This window comes from Carya illinoinensis, chromosome 13 (genome assembly GCF_018687715.1).
Source record: "Carya illinoinensis cultivar Pawnee chromosome 13, C.illinoinensisPawnee_v1, whole genome shotgun sequence".
NCBI classification, from domain to species: Eukaryota; Viridiplantae; Streptophyta; class Magnoliopsida; order Fagales; family Juglandaceae; genus Carya; species Carya illinoinensis.
Genome location: NC_056764.1, coordinates 26027022 through 26050643, shown reverse-complemented (window position 1 = coordinate 26050643; position 23622 = coordinate 26027022). Strand labels below are relative to the sequence as shown.

The following is a 23622-nucleotide window of genomic DNA, read 5'->3' as shown; positions in this document are numbered from 1 at the left end:
AAGCCACCGAGATTCGTTGGAGCAGTTTTCAAGCCGCATGAAATTAGGGCTTCAAAACCCCAACTCCCTCGGTCTCTACCTTCCTTGGATGTTTCTGGTTTGCCCTAGGTAAATAGTCATTTGCTTCATTATATGTATTAAACCCATAAGCGTATCAGGGCACATTAGCGTAAACAAAAGGTGGAGAGAGTTCTCGTGGGATTAGGGTTACATGCATGCGAAAGTGCGTACAGGCCTCAACGAAATGACTGATAATATTCCCAAGCATTTGCGAAAATAGAAAACAGACAACTGATGAAAAGCAACTAGTCTTGGCTTGTTTGATTCACTTAGTATTTATATATTTTTTTAAAAAAAAAGACAAATCTCAATGCTGCCACTTTGCTTTACAAAAGTCAGTATGTGGCTCGTTGTACTGTGCTACAAAATTTGCACAAGGAGAGCTTCCAATTGGTAGAAAGATTGAATGATAATCACCACCACTAGTCTCCATGATAAGTATAAAACTTGCGAGTTTCGATTCACCTGACATCTGTTCAAATCGAGATTCAATCAATTCCTCGTCAGAATTAAGCGCCCCGCAAGTTTGTATAAGTTGTACCTTTTCCTATGCTGGTTAATTCGTGATTCGGTTTCAGGTACTTGTCTTCTACTTCATGTATTCCAACACGCTGTGGGTAATATCTTCTAGGAAGGAAACAAAACCCATGACACTTGTGTGGCCACTTCCATCAACGTCCTGTTCCTCAATAAGATAGTTCTCAAAAACTGTGGCATCTTCCTGCCCTCCCCTTATAAATATGAGTTTGGGAGTGATACATCTGTCTTGCTTCAATTTGTTAATGGAAGTCCGCAACAAACCTGACACATCATTTTGTATTGAAAAAGTGAAGCACGATAGCAATTGAATCCTGAGCAGCTATCACCTTGCTAGGAAAGCAGCAACAAAATAAAATAGAGGACTTACAGTCATGAGGTGGAGGAAAAGGAAGTGCGGGGTCTGCGGTTGAAGAATAAAACACAATAAGAGTTGTGAATGCATCAAGGAAAAATATAGGACTACCACTGGTAATCAGTGCAGCACGATTCAATGAGTGCCGTGGATATGCTTGTTTATCTGGAGTAGAATATGAAACCAGCACCGGATACACAGCACGGTGAAGGGAACTTGGTTCCAATGCACTGCAACACGAATTTTAGAAAATGAATTGAATTAGGGGACAGAGAAAATTGCAAATCTAATTCTCAAAGGTAGGAGTTGCAACATCCGCAAGTACAAATTGAGCAGCAGAAATAAAAAAAGTTCCTACATATTCCTAACTTCAATATAGATCTCTGGTCACACTACTTATCAGAAAAAACAAAAAACGATCTCTGGTCACACTAAATAAAAATATTGTAAGGACATCTAAGTGGACACGGACAGGCAAGGCAGGACTATTCACTTGCTCTTCCCCCACATTAGATACTAAACCAAGAACTCGTCAAAATTCGATTTAATGCCAATCATCCTGCCATTCCCAACTTGGTACAACATAGAGATACTAAGCAGTTCTTCATATACCCAAGTTTACAAATAGATGTTCCAATTCAATATGAGCATCAATTACCTGAAAAGGCATTGCAAGTAGATCCGGTAGTCTGGGTGAACACCTTCTTCATGGAAGCGTAGAAGTGGATTTCGAAGCAAAGCAAAAACTAATCGGGGTAAAGGCTGCAGTTGTGGGCATTGTGAGAATGTAATATCCATCTCACCGGTGACTGAATTACCATTCTTGTACTGAACGAGCTTATAAGCATCATTATATTGAGCTGTGAGGATTACTAGCCAATCGTGGAGCAACATCCGGCCCTCCCGAACTCCTTGCTCCAAAGAGGCCAATATAACCTACAGGGCAAATAATGTGTCATTCAACTGCTGAAAATGTTGAATGAAAAGAGATGATGGGGGAAAAAGAGGACCCAAAAAACTCTCTGGCAGTTTAGTAATTCTCAAAATATTTGTAATGCTGCTAAAACAAACAGAACCGAGGAAAGTTTACACACCAGAGAAAAAAAAATGGTTTGAGGGACGTGGTCATATCCAACTGGTAACCATAGTCCACCAAAATGTTGGGATAATGTGTTGTTTATCTTTCAAGAATTTCAGATTTCCTTCAACTTCTTTTATAAAATTTAAGTAGGTTGAGCCAATTACTAGAAATAAATCCAAAATGCTCAGTGACTCCAATAGCCTCCGATTTGTCAATTGATTCCAGCCAACAATTATTTTCCTGTGGTGGGTAACTTGTTCTCTTCCATCTAAAGTATGTTCCAATGCTTTAGGGCAATAGGTGGATAAACATGTTGCAACCTTAGGTGAGATGAAAGACTAAACGACAGGAAGTTGTCAGAAATGCATCCACTTAGGAGTGGTGTCTACTGATCAACCACAGCAAGAATTTCAGCTTTTCCTTGACTGGCGCTGATAGAAATAAAAGCAACATTTTCCAAAGAGTAATGCTTTACACCACACCACGATCTCACTTGCATCCCACTATATATGATGTGGCACATTTATCACCATTGATGATAAGGAAGCATGCAATAAATGATCATTCAATAGTGGTAAATGAGCCCCCCGCCCAAAACACACAGAAACTGAAAAAAGGGGGAAGAAAATAAAGAAGACAGAAAGGAAAAAAAAAAAATAAAGATAGAAAACATCACCAAAACCATATTTTTTTTTCAAAAGTATCTCCAATTCATACTCTGAGAATTATAGTTGGATATCAAGGATATCAACTGGTTAAAGGGAACAAAGCTTGCTGTTATTTCCTAATGAAAAATTCTTCTGTATTCAATAAACTATCTATCTAAAGTTAACACAATTTATGAACAAATCATTCTTGTTAAAAGAACCAAAAATATCATATACTTGAGCATTGATGTTCATTTAATTACTTGAAAGCAACAGCACAAGTGGCTAGGATAAATCGTCCTTCATATTTTCGTCGTGCAATAATATGAAATGTAAGTTTTGAATTAACGTTATCAAGGGGTAGGGGAGAGGTTAAGAAATTTACCTTGTGAACAAGTAACGATAGAACTGCTTCAGGGTCAACACTGTCATAAAGTTCATTGATATTTTGTGCAGTTCCATATTGCAAAGTTCGAATCCTTAGCCGTCGCTTAAGGGAATGCTTGGATCTGCATTAACACTCTTTGCATGAAGCAAATGTCTGAGAGAGATATCATTATAAGCAATATGGCTGGGTGGCAGGCCCCCAGAATCTGGCCCTCCCAGCCCATAGGGGTAACAAGCAGAAAAGTTACCGCCCAGCGAGCGGGCAGATTATATCAAAAAATTAAAACATGTGGGTGGGGGGTGGGGATTGGGCTTTAGCCCGCCTATGTTCTACCCGCCCGCTCGCTTTATTAAATATATATATTAAAAAACAAAAAAACCTAAACCTAGCCCACCACTTTCTTCTCCTTGAGTCCTCCCTAAGTCCCGGCCGCCGGCTAGTCTATCTTCTTTTTCTTCATCTGTCTTCTTCTTCGCGTGTCTTTTTCTTCTTCTCCATCTCTATTTGTCTGCTTCTTCTCCATTTGTTTTCTTCTTCTTCATTGTCTGTCTTCTTCTTCTCCGTTTTTGTCTATCTGCTTTTCCGCCTCTCTTCTTCTTCTTCTCCGTTTGTAGATCGACGACATAATGTGCAGCGGGTGGCCAGACAGTGGGTGTGCTACCTGCCAGTCAAGAGGGTGGATGGGGTCTTGATGGAGGCGGAGGTGAGGAGGACAAGTGCAGGGGCAGAAACTACCACCCCCCAGTTGGAGGTGGGGGACGGGTGAGGGCACTATCAGCCCATTTAGGGCGGGTAGCCGCCCTAACAAGCAAGCTTTTGGAAGAAATATTGGATAACAAAATGATGTGGTGACCACATAAGGCAACAAATCTATTGAGTGGAGCCAGATTTTAACAGTCTAATGAGTAAATAACATAACATATTGTAGAGAATTCTATTAAGAATTGGATTCTTCCTTGTGTATAAGATTCTTTTGAAAGTCTTGATGAATAGATTGAGCTTGGTGGTGAAGAAGTTAATATCAAAGCCCCAAAACACCTTTGTTAGAGTTAGGCATATTATTCACTCGGTGCTTATTGCCGATGAACGCTTGGATGGTAGACTCAAGTCATGAGTGTTGGGGCTTCTGTGCAACATTGATATGGAAAAGGCTCATGACCTAGTCAATTGGAGATTCTTGATTTACATGCTCAAGAGATGTGGCTTTGGTATGAAATGGTGTTCATGGATCAAACGTTGTATCCTACTGCTTGCTTCACTATCTTGGTGAATGGCACACAAATGGCTTTCTTCAAAAGCTCCCAAGGTTTGAGACTAGGCAACCCTTTATCCCCGCTAACATTTGTTCTTGAGATGGAAGCTTTGAGTAAAGTATTGTGGAGGGTGGTTGTTTTATCCCAATTCCCGATTCTCAAGTATCAATTCACTCAACATATACCATCTCTTATTTGCCGATGACACTATCTTTTGTGGGGCTAGCCATGATAATATCAAGCCTTAAGGGATCTTCTTCTATGCTTCAAAGCCGTTTCGGGATTGAAGGTGAACTTGGCCAAATTAGTAGTTCGTGATGTTCATAATGTGGAGAGTATGGGTTCCATTTTGAGATGCAAGATATCTCACTTGCCTATGAAATATCTTGGTCTCCCTTTGGGTGCTCCATTCAAATCAAAATCAATTTGGGATGATGTGCTAGGAAAAATGGAGCGAAAATTGGCTAGTTGGAAGAGGATGTATTTACCCAACGGTAGTAGGCTCACATTAATTAAAAGTACCATCTCCAACTAGCTGACCTACTTCTTATCCTTAATTCCACTCCCTACCAAGGTGGCCCATAACATGGAGAAACTTCAACAGTATTTCCTATGGGGTGGGATGAATGATGAGTTTAAATTTCACTTGGTAAAATGGGCCACAGTATACTCCCCTATTTAATATGGAGGATTGGGTATCTGGAATATCCAGGATTTTAACAAGGTTTTGTTGGGTAAATGGCTTTCGAGATACCACCAAGAACTGGGAAGGATGATATTCGAATGAGGTAAGTGGGCCATATGGGATGGGCTTTGGAAGCATATAAGAAGAGGAAATATTTTCGAAACACCCAGTTTGAGGTGAGTGATGGATCCAAAATCAAATTCTAGCACGACCTATAGTGTGGCAATAGGGCACTCAATGAAGGTTATCCAAAATTCTATGGTAAGGCAAGAATGAAAGAAGTCTCAATTGCAGACCTCTTAGTTCTATCCAACCGCACTCCCCTATGGAATGTTACATTGTTTAGAGATGTCCAGGATTGGGAATTTGATACTTTTTCAGAATTCTATGATTGAGTGTACTCTACTTGTATGAGGGGAGGAGTTGAAGATATGATTTCTTGGTGCTTCTCTAAGAAAGGGAAGTTCACCATCCACTCTTTCTACCAAGCAACGAATATGCATAATGCAAACCCATTCCCATGAAAGAGTATTTGGAAGACAAAGCACCCATAAAGGAAATCTTCTTTATATGGACAGCTTCCTTGGGGAAGATCCTCACAATAGACAATTTAATGAAACGCTGAATCATTGTCATAGATTAGTCTTGCATATGCAAAGAGTGGGGAGTCCATTGATCATCTGCCACTTCATAATGAGATTACCATGACCTTGTGGAATGAATTCTTTGCTCGGGTGGGATTAGCTTGGGTGATCCCAAGAAAGTTGATCGATCTTCTAGCTTCCTGGAGAGGCTTTTAGGGCAACTCTCAAATTGCAGCAATATGAATGGTCCCAATATGCATTAGGTAATGTATTTGGAGGGAGAGGAATGAAAGAATTTTTGAAAATTGAGAGTGGCTAATTGCTAAGCTTAGGAACTTTCTTTTACAATACTTTATTCCATTGTTCCCTTATGAAGATCTAAGGGAAAGGTTTATCTTCCCATGAAGCCTAAAATTCTTTCTTGGAATATTTGGGGTCTTAATGATCCCAATAGGCGTTTTCAGGTTAAGAATCTTTTACGTCATGGGAAAATGGATATTGTTTGTTTGCAGGAAATCAAGCTTAACTTCATTGATCGAAGCATCATTACTAGTCTTTGGGGCTGTCCGTTTGTGGGTTGGGTGTACCTTGCTTCCAATGCAGTGTCCGGAGGTATTCTTATTATGTGGGATAGGAGGGTGGTTGAGTCTATTGGGGAGTATACTGGAAATTATACAGTGGTTTGGTTTAAGAATGTGGTGGGTGGTTTTAGTTGAGCTTTTGTTGGTGTGTAAGGGTCAAATGTGGACAATAATAGGAAGGATTAATGGGATGAGCTTGCTAGTTTGGGCAATTAGTGGAACTTACCTTGGTGTATTGGTGGTAACTTTAATATCACTCGATTCCTTAGTGAAAGATTAGAAGAAGTTTGGCAAAGTCTTGTAATGAATGAGTTTTCTGAATTTATCTTTGAGATGGATTTGGTGGATCTACCACTTGTCAGTGGTATGCACACTTGGTCCAATAATCAGACTTGGTCATTTGGACAGATTTTTGGTGTCTCCCTCATGGGAGGTTCACTACTCTGCTTAGCTTCAGAAGAGATTAACTAGGGTTTGTGCGGAACATTTCCCTATCATACTACATTGTGGGGGCATTCATGAGGGTAATAGATATTTCAAGTTTGAAATTATGTGGCTGAAAGTTAAAGGTTTTGTGGAGAATGTAAGGTTGTGGTGGTCCTTGTATCTCTTAGGCGCCGTTTGGATTCGGAAAGCGTTTCATCTCATAATTAAAATTTTCCCAAATTCAATAAACAATTAAACTTTTTCAAATCTCTATTCAATTTTTTCAAATCCCAAAACAATAATAATATTCTAACAATATTTTATTCAACTTTCATCATTCATCTAAAACCATCTTATTTCATTTCTAAATCCAAACCAACCCTTAAAGGGCTCCCCAAGTTTTATTCTGGCTAGGAAAATCAAAGCATTGAAGAAGGATTTGAAGACGTGGGCGGAAAATGTCTTTGGACATATTGATAGTTAAAAACAGCCCATTTTTTAGGATTTACAGGTTTTGGAGGGTAGGGAGGTGTGCGGTCCTTTATCTGTGGAGGAATCTTGCTGGAAACTATCCATCGCTACCAAGCTTCAAAATGTGCTTTTAATGGAAGAAATCTCGTTGAAACAGAAATCACAGGCCCTTTGGTTGAAAGAAGGGAATAGATATACTAAATTCTTCCATAGAGTGGCTAATTCTCATCGTAGGAACAATGCTATTGAGATGCTTCAGGTTGATGGATAGGTTTGCTCGGATCATGATGCTATTAAGAGCCATATTGTCAACTTCTATGAAGATCTTACAGAAAATTTCCCTAGGAGACCCAAACTTGATGGCTTGCCCTTCGAGACTATCGATCAGTCAAGCTCCATTTGGTTGGAGACACCTTTTAAGGCAGATGAGGTTTTTCAGGTGATTCGTGGGATGGCTAAGGATAAAATCCCAAGTCCGGATGGGTTCCCTATGGCCTTTTACCATGATTGTTGGGATGGGGTTGGTGAGGATAGTATGAATGTTTTTCACGAACTTTATTCTTTTGGAAAATTCGAAAACAGTCTTAATGCAACTTTTATTGCTTTTATCCCTAGAAGAGTTGGGGAGGTGAAGGTGAAGGATTTTCGACCCATTAGTCTCATTAATGGGGTGTGCAAGATACTCTCTAAGGTTCATGTACACTCAGTCATATGTTGAGAGTAGCTGTTAATGGAGATTTTCTTTTTGGTTTATCAGTGGGAGGTTTTAATATTTCACACCTTCTCTTTACTGATGATACGTACTTTTTTGTGAGCCGGACCGTGATCATATTCAATATTTGAGGGCTCTATTGCTTTGTTTTGAAGCTATTTCAGGCTGAAGACGAATCCTTCGAAGTCTAAAATGGTTCTTGTGGGTATAGTGAATAATGTTCAGGGCTAGGGAAACATTTTGGGTTGTAAGGTTTCTTTGCTTCCCTTGAAATATTTTGGTCTTCCATTAGGGTTTGCTTTCAAGACAAAATCTATTTGGGAGGGTGTGTTAGAAAAAATTGATAGAAGGTTGGCAATTTGGAAAGAGTTTATCTGTCAAAGGGTGGTAGATTAACTCTAATCAAAAGTACTTTATCTAACCTTCCTACATACTTTCTTTCCTTGTTTCCGTTACTTGCAGGTGTGGCCTCTTGTATTGAGAAAATTTTACGTAATTTTCTTTGGGGAGGAAGCCAAGTTTCATCTCGTAGGTTGGGATAAAGTTTGTTCTCCGGAACCTTGTGGTGGTTTGGGGGTCTGTAATTTGAGAATCATAAATAAAACACCTTTGGGGAAATGGTTTTGGAGATATCCTGGAGAAGGGGAAGGTTTGTGGAGAGTAGATTCAAAATACGGGAGTATTAGGGGGGTCGGTGTTCTAAAGAAGTTAGGGGGCATATGGTGTGGGGTTGTGGAAAAACATTCGTTCTGGATGGGAGAGGTTCTCCGACTTTTTCAGATTTGCGGCTGGAAAAGGTTATGGTGTTTATTTTTGACATGATGTTTGGTGTGGTGCAAGGGCTTTTAAGGATTTTTTTCCCACTCTACCAGATTTCTAGTGATAGAGGCCATGGTGGCTGACTTGTTGGTGTCTTCCAATGGTTCTTTCCATTGGAATGTCAGGTTTTTTAGAGCGACTCATGATTGGAAGCTTGGAATGTTTGCTGATTTTTTTGACTCATTGTATGCTATGTCTTTTGGCAATGTGATGGAGGATAGGATGATTTGGACTCCTGATGGGAGTAAAAGATTCTCGGTGTATTCCTATCATAAGGACCTCTCAGGATTCTCTAATGATCATTGTTTTCCTTGGAATGCTATTTGGAATTGTAAGGAACCTATTAAGATTGCTTTCTTTATATGGACTGCATCCCTTGGGAGAATCCTTACCACTGACAATTTGAGGAAACGTGGTCTTATCATTATGGATTGGTGCTTCTTGTGTAAGAAAAATGAGGAATCCATGGATCATTTATTGTTACATTATGAGGTGGCTCGGTTTTTGTGGAATGAGATCCTTAACCGGACTGGTGTGGCATGGGTTATGCCTGGAAGAGCTGCGGATATTTTTAAGTGCTGGACAGGTATTAGGGGAAATTTTTACATTGCCACTGTATTATGTCGTACTTGTGGATGGAGAGAAGTAAGAGTTATTTTGAAGACTGGGAGCATTCCTTGGATGGGCGCTGCACTTGTATAAGTCCCGTATACTTGGGTTATTGCCTATTCATATGATCAATAAAATCTTGTTTACCAAAACGAAAAAAAAAAAAAAAGAATTGGATTCTTCCCTCAAATCCAATCACAAATCTCCTCGTGCTCCAATGTGTCTTCCCAGCATAATGTAATAATCAATATTGACTAATATCAAGGGAAGCAATGAAAAATAATAGGAATAGTCTGAAGCCACCCAGCAATTTCAACTTTTAGTCCAACTAGGCAGTGTAGACAAAGATGAACGTAAAAATGAAGAGGCAAAGTAATGCTTTCTTAAGGATGATCATGAGATAACTAGCTTTGCCATTATGCCCCCTCTACATGTCAGAATGTCTTGTCGATCATCAAAAAAGTTAACATGCAACTAGATTTGCTAAAGGCATGCACCACAAGGTCTAGAAGAAACACCATCGAGGCTCAGCTGACAGCAGAAACATGGATCACGATCAAAGATAAGGTTTGCAGGTGGTAGATGCCTACCTACGAAATTAAGTAATTTATCTAATTAGCCTTAGCTGTTTTTTATATCACTAAATGGAAGCACACTGCATTAACTAAAACTGATAAGCATCAGTAAATAGGTTAGATGTTTGGTCCATTCATCCAAAACAACAAGACACACATGTATATCAATTATTCAACATCTGCTCACTAGGACCAATCCTTTATATATATATATATATATATATATTTATATATATAGGTAATCAAAGTTTTAATCATAGAAATAGGCAGAGCCCGAGTACACAGGGAGCATACATGAGAATGACCTAATTAGAGTTTACAATCGAAAGTAGAAGATTATGGACATTTAGCCCATTACAAACAATAAACCCCGCCCAAAAGAACAAAGTTTTAAAAAGAGAACTTTAAACTCATCCATTGTTCTCTCATGGTCTTCGAAGCTTCCATTATTTCTCTTCCGCCAAATGCACCATCACATACATATAAGAATCATTCTCTAGATGGTTGCCACTTGTGAGTTGCCGCGGATGTCTCCCTAGCTTGCAAGGAAATCCACCAGATCAAGAGGCATGACCCATAACAATCCAATTCTCACGAAAAAATCATCCCACTTGGTCCTGGCCACCTCGCAATGTAAAAACAAATGATCTACTAATTCACTATTCTTCTTACACATACAACACCAATCCAACATCATTACCCGACGTTTCCTTAAATTACATGTGGTGAGGATATTGTCCAAAGATGTTGTCCATACAAAAAAAGCTGCTTTTGAAGGAGCTTTCGTCTGCCATATACTCTTCCATGGGAACTTGGTCATTCTAGGGCTCGTTCGATTTTATTAAAATGATCTAACCATGAATTTACCTTTCTTGGAGAGGCTCTAGCTCATCTAATCTATGGTACCCTTTGTCATGCTTAGGGAGTATAATGCCTCGTAGAACTTTGTGATAGTCTCCATCTCCCAGTCTTGGGCTGCCCTAATGAGTTCTACATTTCATTGAGGGCAGCCACTAGAAAAGAGGCTATCGCTGCATCCTTTTCTCATGCAATCTCAAAAATGGCAGGGAATGTGTCTTGGAGACTACATTCACCCCACCAGTTGTCATACCAAAATTTGACACGAGAGCCATCACCCGCCACAATATGTTCATGTCTTCGGAAGATCTCCCAATGTTTCCGAATGTATTTCCACAAATTCACCCCATATGTGCCACATACCTCATTTGAGCACTATCCTCCCCAAACTGTAAACCTATAACGGACTTCCATAGGGCCTCCCTTTTGTTTGGTACCTTCACAACCATTTACCCAATAGGGTTTGGTTGAATTTCGGCAAGTTACGAATCCCCAAACCACCCCCAAAAATTGGAGTACATGCTAGTGACCAATTAACCAAGTGAAATTTAACTCCTCACCCAATCCACTCCACAAGAAATCCTGTTGTAGCTTCTCTATGTGGTTAGCAACCATTGTGGGGAGCGGGAACAAGGACATAAAATAGGTGGGTAAGTTAGAAAGACTACTTTTAATCAAAATGAGTCTACCCCTTTAAACAAATACCTCTTCCAAGAAGACAATTTGCGCTCTACCTTTTCAACCACACCATTCCAAAGCCCCTTTGATTTAAAGGGAGCAACCAATGGTAAGCCAAGATGCTTCAAGGGTAAATATGATACCTTACATCCCAATAGAGGCTAAATTCTCTTTTTTTTTATAAGCCCAATAGAGGCTAAATTCTCCGCGTCAAGAATAGCCCCCAAAGGCACCAGTTCAAACTTTGAGAGATTAACTCTCAAGCCCAAGACAGCTTTGAAACTACGAAGTAGAGCCCTCAAAGATTGGATATGCCCAAAATTTGCTCCACAGAAGATAAGAGTCTAGTTAGCAAAAAGCAAGTGAGAAATATTCATGGAACCATAATCACCATTCCTTACCGAAAACTCATAGCGAAAGCTGCCTTCCACAGGACCCACCATCATCTTACTAAGAGCTTCCACGAAGAATAAAAAAAGTAAAGGAGAGAGTAGGTCTCTCTGTCTCAAACCAAGGGAGGAGTCAAAGAAACCAACCGGAGAGCCATTCACCAAGGTAGAGAATCTAACTGCAGAGATGCAAAACTCTACCCATTTTTGCATTTCTCTCCAAAGCCACATATTGCAAGTAAATAAAGTGTGAACTTCCAGTTGACTGATCATAGGCTTTTTCCATGTCTCATTTCCAAAGTAATCTAGGTTCTCTAGATTTGAGTCGCCCATCCAAAACTTCATTGGCAATTAAAACCGAATCTAGAATTTATCTACCTTTAACAAAGGTGTTTTGCAGCTTCAAAATTACCTTTTCCATCATCGTACTCAATCGATTCACTAACACTTTAGAAAGGATCTTGTAAACCCTATTCACAAAGCTAATGGGGCGATAGTCTCTAACATCCAACGACCCCACCTTTTTGGGAATGAGTGCTAGGAAAGTAGCATCAAGGCCTTTTTCAAAATTGGCATTAGTATGAAAATCTTGAAAAACATGCATAAGGTTGCCCATGATGGCTTCTGAACAAGCTTGGAAGAAACCCATGGTAAAACCACCAGGGCCTGGAGCCTTGTCACCAGCCATGCCAAGGATTACTTTTACCCAATTCATCCTCCTCAAAAGGCCTCTCTAGCCACCCTGTGCACTGTTGATCTAATGCTGAAAAAGTCAAACCATCCACTTTCAATCGCCAAGCGTGTTGTTTAGATAGGAGGTGTTGGTAATATTGCGCAATGTGATTCTTGATGACTAGTTGATCTGAGGACACTGCACCATCTACCAGCAACATATCAATAACATTCTTCCTTCTATGAGAATTAGCCACCCTATGGAAGAACTTCGTGCACTTATTTCCCTCCTTGAGTCGTAGTGCCCTTGAGTTTTGTCACCAAGAGATCTCCAGGAATGTTACTCTTTCAAGTTCTATGACTACCTAGCTCTTGCGGATTCTCTTAGATTCAAAGAGAGTTCTTGCATCCCCCTCACCCTCCAGACCCTGTAGCTCTTCCCAAAGAGAGCGCCTCTATTGCATCACATTACCAAAAACTTGTTTTCATTCTATTGCTTCAAATCCTATTTCAGCGCTTTTAACTTTCTTGCCATTATGAAGATTGGAGAGCCTTGGAAATTGTAGGAAGACCACCATTGTCTAACCCTGCCTACAAAACCGTCAGATTTAAGCCATATATTCTCAAATTTAAAATGTCTTCTACCCACTTGGATGCCTCCACAATCTAGGATGATGGGGAAGTGATCACTAGTCAGAGCATAACCTGAGTAATCTCCTTTGACCCAGATGGGAATTCTTGGTTGTTGGACCAAGTAAATGTACATTCAATTAATAGAATATCCATAAGCTCCTGTTCTGAAATGAAATCAAATAACTCCCTCATGGCGAGAGTGATGTGGGACCCACCTGATCTTTCACTCGGGAAGCGAGTTACATTGAAGTCACCCCCTATGCAGCTTGGTAACTACCACCAGCTAAGAAGTCCCACCAATTATTCCCACAATGACCTTCTCTCCAAATCAACATTAGGGCCATAAATTCCGGCGAATGCCCACTGGAAACCGTCTTCTACATTCATAAAAGTGCAAGCCAAAGTGAACTCACCCACGCATTACTACACCCTTTCCACCATCCTGTTATCAAACATAATTAGGACACCACCGGATGTGCCTTTGGATGGCAAGTACGACCACCCTCCATAAACTCCAAACTAATTCCCTTGTGATGAATCCCAATTTGGTCTCCTGTAAGCAAATAATATCACCATTCCATTGACGAAGTAAGTTTCTGACTTGGAGCCATTTATCATACTCATTCAGCCCCTTTATATTCCATGATATTATTTTTGGCTTTATAAAGCAACCATCTTACCCCCTCTTCTTGAGACGCCCCAGGTTCAAGCTCTTTTCCCCACCTTCATCTTTCATGGCCCACGTTAGTCGCTTGAGTTCTCTCTCTCCTTTTAGCCGAGTTAAGGGATGGATCATAGGATTGTGCATATCCATCCTCAATGGGTGTGAGTAATGCTATAAATTCATCTTCAAAACCCTCACATGTAATTTCTACACAATGCTTAGTTTCCATAGTTTTATGAATGACCCAATCTGATACACTAGGGTGAAACAAGTTTGAAGGAATAGGTTCTCCACCCTCAACAAAAGTCTTGCCCCTCCCTGCGTTCTTCCCTCCCTTACTAGGCTCATGTAAAACCAAAGTTCCATCCGTTTCATCCTCCCCCACTAAATCCTCCCTCCCAGATCATTAGACAGCTCTTTTTCGGCAACTGTGACATTTCCCGGCGTTGGTATAGTGACCTACACAACGCGGAGGTCAATTGTCAACACTAAAGCCACCGGCACAATTTTTTGTGGCATCCCACAATGTTCAAGACCTCCCAGCAACAGATCCACCCCCTCTCGTCTACAGGCATCTCGGAATAGAGTAAGGTTTCCGACAACAGGGACATCACTGTAGCTGCCGTGGTGGCGAGAACAACCTAGAAACCTCCGGCACTCAAGTTTGTGCCACCCCAAAGCACAATGGCCCTCTTGGTGGTTCACAGTGTCACGTCAATAGCCCCATCTTCGTAAAATCTTCAGTAGTAGCTATTGGCGACGCAGGTTCTCCATCACAAATGTTGCCAGAAACATGCCCAGAAGTCTTTGGCACAACAAACCCTAGCCGAAGTTGTATTGGCATCACTGTTGACCCAAGATTGGACGTAGAGCCCTTTTAAAAAGCAGACCCACATTTTATCCTCCATTGCATTTTGGTTAAGCAAGTTAGACATGTCCAGCCCATACCCACCTTATTTTTGCCTTTAATTCCTTTTCCTCTATCGGGCTTGAGGACTTTAGGCCCATTCCAGACCAACCATTTATGACCAACCCTTTCGAGATACATGTTTTTGGTATAGTGCCTAGACCAACCTTCTCTGCATCAATGGTGCTCTATGCATCTCCCTTCTTGTCATTTGCTTTTACCTGTAGCACCGAGAAGTGACCCATACCACCTAGAACTGCCACCCATTTCCCTACGCCACCCATCACAGCCTCTGCATAAGGCTGAACCTACTTCCCCATCTCCTTCCCCTTACCTATCATTTTGTTTAGTTTGGAGCCAACACTAGTGTCTGGTTTGCCACGATATGCATGGACAGAACGTGCTTCATCTCCATGGAAAGGCTCTTCAACCCCCTTCTTTCCATGCCTACTGGGATCGCTAGAAGACCTTGCCACCCATTGCCACCATAGTCTGTAACTTCTAGGAATCTTCCAAAATCATTAGAATGCCGGTGAGCAAAAAATGCCTTAGCACCATTGCGATACATCTTGCAAAACTTTGTTTCTCTCTGAGAATGAGCATTCTACCATTGTATTCAAATGCAAACGAGAACTAGCAAAGCTGAGGACCAACTCCTTAGTAAACTTCATGTTCTTCTCAGTGATACAAAGATAGTATGCCCCCTCCAATGATAAAACAAAAACTTTTGTCTTATTAATAAATGTTTAATCAAGCCCATCGTCACTGCTGAATAACTCAAAAAACAGCTACAGAAAATTAATTCAGGCAATGGTCACCAGAGCAGATCACCAATCGTGAAAGTGAAGGAGAAAAAGTGTATGGAGAGAAAACATCAAAGAGGAGGAAAAAAACAACATTCTTATTAAAACACATTCCATTTAGTTGCTGAGTACCAACTAGGTAGGACCAATCTTACCTAGTTGCAGAACTCAGTTGTAAATTTGAAAGTTCTTCAGGGGGCACAACAACTGTGTATTGAAATGCAATCTGTAGCGTAGGCATTTCTGATCCATGTCTGCAAAATCATAAAATTTGGGCCATAATTGGAAAGAACCATATCATGAATGAAGCAACAATTTTACCAGCAGCTTTCCAATGCATTACAGAAGCAATCTTATTCAGGACCCGACAATCTCATATGACCAAGAGTATGATATGCCAATTTGTTTTTGGTGGGGGGCATTCAAAAAGTTCCAGCCTATTGGCACACTTGCACTCTCATCTTAAAGCACCCAAAAACTAATTGATCACTATAACTGCCACCCCTTTTCTTTTGAAGTTCAAAACAGAAACAAAATAATTCTTTAAAATTTCCTGAAAGAATGCCAACCACCATACAAACATATTATTGAAGGAGAAGCACAAGGTTGGCAATTTTTCACACTTCTAAATAATCTGGAGGCATGCATTTAGTAGAAAATTTTTTCTTCGTCTGAATTTCTAGATCCGCTAGGACATTAATGGGTAGTTTCAGAATAAAAAAGTTAAAAATCCTCAACAAAGTGTAGTATATTAGTAACGTAAGAATTTAAGAATCTGAATTTGCACAAAGGGATATGATATTAGGATTTTTCTGAGACCATAAAATTAAAAAAAAAAATGTTTCTCCTTAGCGAAGCTAGTGTTTAAAGAATGGAAGTGTAATTCCCTTAATTGTGTGTAGGAAAGTGATGAATGGGATCCCACATTATTTGAAAAAGAAGTTCAAGCCTTTAATATATTATTCTAAGGGACTATTATAACATTGACAAGTCCTTTTGAAGTATGGTCCCAAATGTGGCTTGGGCGTTTCTTGGGTAGTTACAAATGGTATCAGAACTAAACACAACCAGAAGTGCTGGATTTGAACCATGACACCTATATGATGAATTGGGATCCCACATCACCTGGAAGGAAGAAGTTTAGGCATTTCTTGGATTGTTACAGGAATCACATTTTATTTTTTATCATGGCATTTTGAGATTAAAATTTATGATGTTGATATAGGAATGATTGGTCAGTGAGATATTGCTATCCAAAACTCATTTAATTGGTGACTACAACATTTTGTGATTAGTTCTTGTTGGTGTTTGTTTGGATGCAGGGTCGTGTCTGTCCGTGTACAAGCATCTCTATGTGTGTGTGTACCTGTGTGTGGATGTGGCATGTGTCCACATATAGTGCAACATTTTACACTAAAATAGCAATTACAACATGCTAATATCTACATGAACTGACAGACTTCAACTGCTTGGATGACGAGAAGAATCATTTCAATCGTCAATATGACTTCTCACCTCTATCAATTGCCATGCCTACTAATTATAATATAATAATTAATATCAGCACAGAAAATAAAAGTAATGATACATAGTGAAAAGCAAATATATACCTTGAAAATCCAACATTATTGGCGAATTCAAAGTCATAAGCATATGTGGCATAAGAATCACAGCAAATAATGTGCTGAACATTTTCATACTGTGGATCTGGGAAGAAATGACCATACTGCAAAAAATAATAACAATAAAAACAACAGCAACAACAAATGATGATGATGATGATGATGATGATGATGATGATGATGATAATAAAAGCCAAGTAAATTGTCAAAAGTTTCATTGCATTTTAAAATACACGGGATACTTACAGAATTGCCAGGTTTGAATTCAGAAGATGTCCTCAGTCGCAGTATACAACCAAATGCATATGGTCGACTTAGCATTCGGTACCTGGACAATGAACATGTCACAATATTTTTTTTTTTTTTTGATAAGTAAAAAGATATATATTAAATCATAAAGAGGGCAAGGCCCGAGTACACAGGGGTTATACAAAGAGCCTAGCTACAGTCTAAGAGCTGCGAAGGGCAGCGTGAAGTTCAGTAAAGGTCCATTCAGTACAATAGAGGAGGCCCATAAAACTAGAGTGTGATAGAAGAAATCCCTAAACCCTTCTGGTGAACGCTCCTTATCCTCAAAGCAGCAACTATTCCTTTCGTTCCAGATGCACCACATTAGACAAAGTGGCACCATTTTCCAAATGTCTGCAATCTGCCCCTTTCCCCGAACACCTCTCCAACATGCCAACAGATCATGTACGATCCATTCAAATCATTTTTAGCCTCTTAATTAAAATTTAAATTATGAAAGCATGCATCCATCCTATCATTTCATTATCTTATAAAGATTGAAAACAATCCCAGTACATTAATTTTCCCAAGAAAACATGTGCAGTATGTGTACTATAGGTGTTAGTGCATCCATGTCAGCGCTCCTGCAATTTAGAATTATCAAACCATCCTTTCTAATGAGGTTGGGCATTTAACAGCATTTTTAAAACACATACGAAACCCAACATTAAATTCTAGCATTCAATACTCACATGTCTTGAGGAAGGGTGGAATCATCACTATTTGAATATAAAAACAATGAGCCACCACTTTCAATACTAAGGAACTTCAGGGATGCTAAATCTGTATACTCATTTGTGACAGCAAATATGTCCACACAAACACCTGCTTGAACAGCAACAGCAGCCTGTAAAAGATATGTCAATGCTTACATTTCCCAAAAGTATAGGCTGAAAGATTACAATAAAAAGTTCAGCCACATTACCAGATCTTTGTAGAAAGGTGTCTGCTCAGGAAGTAAAGCACGGTCTGCATCCTCTCCTTTACTGGCATATTGCTCGCCATACCGCCTCGTGTCCAGCTGCCCAGCTCCATAATCCGGAGGGCCAGATAGAAAGGCAAAGATTCTAGCTGCAATTATGTTCAATTGTTACAATGCATATGGAATGAATTATCTTTTTTAGAACTACATTGAATTAATTATCTTTGAAAGTACATGGTGTGCTTAAGCAAGAGCTTTGTGTTCTATAAAATCTTAAAAAAAATAGAGCAAGATGAGGTTTGATACCAGCACTGCTAACTCACAAATGCCCAATATTTTGTACTAATTGAAAGAGGTGTCTTTAACCAATTAGCTAACATTTCAACACTCGCTTAGGCCATATTTGGGAAGTGAGATGAGTTGAACATCTCATCTCATCTCAAAACTTCTCATAATTTCCTTCCCAAACATCACTCAAACACAAAACATTTTTCAATTTCAAATCTTCAACTCTTTCATCTAATCATTACCTAATATTTATAACTTTCCCAAACTTCCAAACAAAACACAAAAAACAATATAAATTTTTCAAATTTCAAAATAAAAATAATATTCGGACAATTTTTTAACTTTATAATGTTTTTATTCAAAATTTTCTCTCCTTTCCCAAAACCCATAAAACATCTTAACTCAAATCATTTCACTATTCACAAACTATTTCACTAGTCACTACTATTCATAAAATTCTCACCTCATCTCACTTCCCAAACATGCCCTTAGGGAGGGTCAAACTCTCCCTCTTAATTAATGGATCCAACATGCAAATATTTTTAACCAAAACGTAAATGGTAGAATCAGGGTTCGAATTAGGATCACTCCTCTGTTACTATATTAATTCACCAATTGTCCCAGAAATTTAAGCTAATGGGAAAAGATGTATTTAATAATCTAATAAAAAATTCAACAATCCCACACACCTAGTGCAAATGTGCTTCCATATTCTGATCCAAGATAATTGAAAAGGGCTTCCATTGCCACCCCAAAACCTCGTCCACCCATCAAAACACCATCCATTCCTTGACCTGCTGCTGTGGTTCTCTCCCATGAAGTTGTAGGTCTAAGTGTTTCCAGCGCAGATGCAATACGGTCCTTGCAGGTTTCAACCTGGACCAAAGTTACTCATTTTAAAGAATAACTAAATTTAAGTTATTACCTTAGACACGATTTTGGTATCTCAGAAAACCATGCACACACAGACAGAAAGAAAAAATAAGTGATAAACCCTGTAACAGGCATACTGGAGCCAAGAATTGTAGCAAAGGCATGACATCTTCAAGCTCAATTGGCAGGGTTCCCTCCAAATCAGGTGGAATTAGAATATTCTTTACAACTGGAATAGGTCCTTGAACATCATACAACCCTAGTTTGTGGCTGAAGGTAGCAAGCCCAAACAATGAACCAGGTCCAAGAGCTGCAATACAAAATAAGAGAAAAAATTCAGCCTTCAAAGAACAGAGTTCAAGCAGGAAAGACACCAAAAATTATTTTTATTCAGCCATTATCAACCTTCCAAAGCTGCCAGCAGTGCACTTTTCGTCAGTTCCAGAAATTCCTCAGACGCTGCAGTTAAATTTGGTAGAATTAAATGATAAGTTGTCTATCACAATAACCACAAGCATTTATGGTATAAAAGCCTCAAAATAACTTTATGAAAGGATTTACAACTTCATTAATGAAAAAATTTCAGCCATTCTATACATGTTTAAAATTTAACTGGAAGCATCTGATTAAAAAAAAAATATAACTGGGAAGAGGCATAGACAGAGGAAAATAAAAATAAGAAAGAAAAACCACGTATGCACACACTTTAAATTTTCAACCCTGTGCAATGATGGAGCAAGAAGATTGAATAAGCATTCCAAGGCCATGTTGGCCCCTTTGTCCACTTTGATTTGGTCCAGCATCAAGTCTAGCATATTAATCTCTTCTGCTTTTGAAACGGGAATAGTACACTTTCATATTAAGGATCTTCAGAGATTTTGCACAAGATTAGGTTTTTGATAAGTTCTTGAATGCTTCTTAGAAGGTGTTTGACGTTTAAGGACTTGTGGCTTTTTAGGTGATTTTGATTTTAAAAAAAAAAAAAACTACGTATTAAAAGAGTGAAATGGAGAAAAGACAAGCATGAAGGCGAAGCAGGATGAAGACTGGAGCAGCCCATTTGATCAAAACAAGAAATTAACAGATGACCTCTGAAATGTTAAAATTATGAAAACTAAACCACCGACTTCCTTTTTTTTTATATAAGTATAAAGCACCGACTTCCTAATATATTTAAATACAAGAATAAGACTAAAACTCGATAGACTATGAGTTTTTGCAGGAACAAGGCTCAGATCAGACCATTATTCAAATATTGTTTAAGGTAGTGGAATGGTTTGTGAATAGTAATGAAATGGTTTAAGTTAAAATGTTTGATTGAGTTTTGGGAAAGGAGATAGAAAAAGTTGAATAAAAATATTTTAAAGTCAAAATATTATTAGAATATAATTTTTTAAAATTATTTGTATTTTGGAATTTGAAAAGGCTGAATTGTTTTTTGTGTTTTGTTTGGGAGTTTGGGAAAGTTGTAATGATTAGATGAAAAAGTTGAAAATTTGAAAATTTAAAATTGAAAAGTGTTTGTGTTTGAGTGTTATTTGGATAATGAGATGATATCTCATCTCAACATCCAAACGAGACCTAATCTTCTGTATAAATACCTTTCCAAATTGACAGTTACTCCCTAATAGAGCTGTAATCGAACCAAATTCATGCAAGTTGTGGATGCTATACTGAAACAAAGCTCAAGCTTAGTTTGAGACTCAATAAAACTTGAGCGGAGTACACGGCTCAACTCAACTCTTCTATCGTTGTTTTAGGCCCTGTTCGGATGTTGAGTTGAGTTGAGTTATTTACGAATAGTAGTGAGGTGAGATAGTGAAGTAAGTTTTGTGGAGTCCACCTAAAATGAATTGAGATGTGTTTGGATATTAAAATGAGTTCAGATGTATTTATAAAAAATTGAAAAAGGTTGTGAGTTTCACGTGTCAAGAGGTTTTGAGTTGAGATAAGTTTAGTAAATTGAGAGTTGGTGTTTGGATGTTAGACTCAGTCCAGTCCAACTTCCAAACTGGTAGTTTTTCAATTTTAAGAAATAAAAAACTAAAATAAAATTTTAGTAAATTAAAACATCAAGATCTTATTAAGTATCCAAATTTTATAAAATTATATTAACAATTAACAATGCTTCTTTCTTAATGTCTTAAATCCTTCAATTACTTTTTCAATAAGTTCAGGGTTATGGCCATCCTTTCTCTCTCAACTCAACTCGTTGTTTTAGTTTTTCAAAAAACCTACAATAAATTTTTAGAAAAAAAAAAACTACATCATATTAATTGTCAAAGTTTTATTAAATTAAAACAACAAATGCTTGTTTCTTAACATCTTAAATCCTTCAATTACTTTTCAATGAGTTCAGGTCACTCTTATAACAGCAACTCAAATTAACTTAATTCACGCTACTGACAAAAGCACCAGAAGATGGTCACACCTACACTAGTTAGGTTAGGGTTCTGGACACATAAGCCAGAGTCAACAAAACCCCACTTTATTGATACCTCAACCATCACAACTAGTTACAGAAAATGCAGTGTCCCAACCAACATTTGAACCAAAGCATTCCTATTCATACATGCAAGGATACCACGCAATTTTAACTATTTAACAAAGTAATGAAGAGTCATTCTGTTTAACTCAAGTAATTAAATCGAGAACGTGAAACAATTAAATTGTAATCTTACATGACAAATCTACAGCTGCAACATAGACCGGACGAGCTTGCGTGGCCTCCTCCTCCGGCTCGCCCGCTGCAAATAGAAACAATGACCACTACTATGATATGAAACGGAACTAATTATATATGTGTTTGTATGTATGTATATCCATACATGTGTATATTTGAAGGCATAACACCCGAAAAAATTGGTCAATTTAAGGAGCAAGAAATTCTAAATTCTGAAATCTCAGGGTCTATTTAAAGCTCCAATGCGCTTAAGGATATCAACTAAAGAACTATAAAAAATTTTACTTCCTTCCAAATTCTGAAATCTCAGGGTCTATTTAAGCTCCAATGCGTCCAAGGATATCAACTAAAGAACTACATAAAATTTTACTTCATTTTCTTTTCCTTTCCCCGAAATTTTCTCGGCGGTTAAACAAAGAAAATAACTAACCGGGAAGCTCAAGATCTATAAAGGAGGACATCATCTCTGGGCAAGACTGGGGGCTAGAATAACGAGCAATGACCTTGGAGGACAGCCCATTGAGGGTCCCACAGAGCGAGCAAGTCCAGGACCATTGCTCGAGCTCGCAGTAGGTGTTGAAGTAGGCCCAGCAATTCTCGCACCTCGGTAAGAGATGGCCATCAGATCCGTAGGCTGGAGGCTGACCGTTCTCGTCCTTGACCGCGAAGGGCGTGACCGTCACACCCCAGGGCAGGCCCGACCCTTCATGTGCGTCCGGATCGATTGGGAATCGTGAGAGCGTGGCTCTGACAGCCATAGTTGAGAAGGAGAAGATCTCTCTCTCTCTGTGTCAGGGCGTTTCCTTTCCTTTTCTTTTCTTTTGTTTTCTCGGCAAAGAAACTGGAAGAGGAAAATTGGACGGAGGGTGTAGGTTAGATAGCCGGGATTTCGCAGCGCACGTTAGCTGCAGCTGTCCGTATAGCTCCACGTTGGTGTGACCCGTGGAGTTTTGCCACGTCGGAAAGTAATATCCACGTATGTTTGGAGGAGTTCTGCCATGCTTAAACCCGCTAATATACACCACATTTTGCTGATTTGGATTTTTTTTAATTAATTGCTATAGTAAATGCAGTATTTTACTTAAAATCGAGTCCCGACTTTTTCTCCAAATTAATTTTTTTGAATTCTAATTCATTCTAATTTTCCTCTAACTTTACCAGAGCCCCCCTCTCACTCAATTTCCTTTTCTTGGCTACAGTTATCGTGCCATTCACCACTTGCCTTTCATCGTCTGCGTTCAATTTCTTACCCATTATACAAGGTATAGTCCCCTATTTTGATCTCAAATTTTCTCCTAAATTCTTTCGAAAAAGTTCTCTCGAAAAAGTCCTCGAGAAACTTTAGTATTCTTCTTCTTGATATATGCTATATAATTTTTTTTATTTAAAGAAAAATATTATGTTATTTTACATGTCTCTAGCAATAACAAATCTCTTGTGGATTGTGATTAAGTAAGGGAGCTGCTCAAGTTTCATGGTCCGATTCACTATTTTCCTTGATGTTAGATTAGAATCTAGAATTGTTTTGGATCTTTGAGAGTTATTTGCAAATTTTTAAT

The 23622-nt window shown here is 38.8% G+C and overlaps 1 protein-coding gene across 3 annotated transcripts; it reads right to left on the bottom strand.

Annotated features, from left to right (window-relative positions):
* Positions 1-228: 228 nt before the first annotated feature.
* LOC122291512 (protein transport protein SEC24) lies at positions 229-22918 on the bottom strand. Of its 3 annotated transcripts, XM_043099257.1 has the most exons (15): positions 22494-22918; positions 22062-22127; positions 19786-19839; positions 19518-19690; positions 19197-19383; positions 18223-18368; positions 17990-18144; positions 17256-17337; positions 16998-17113; positions 15543-15641; positions 3066-3189; positions 1611-1888; positions 968-1182; positions 602-861; positions 229-532 (listed from the first exon to the last, which is right to left on the bottom strand). In XM_043099257.1, exons 1-14 carry the CDS (start codon positions 22819-22821, stop codon positions 650-652), a joined length of 2235 nt encoding a protein of 744 aa, XP_042955191.1. In that variant the 5' UTR covers positions 22822-22918; the 3' UTR covers positions 229-532; positions 602-649. The 3 variants fall into 3 exon arrangements, with proteins under 3 accessions (XP_042955191.1, XP_042955189.1, XP_042955192.1); XM_043099255.1 differs by having other exon boundaries at positions 229-861; XM_043099258.1 differs by lacking the exon at positions 15543-15641 and having other exon boundaries at positions 229-861.
* Positions 22919-23622: the final 704 nt, after the last annotated feature.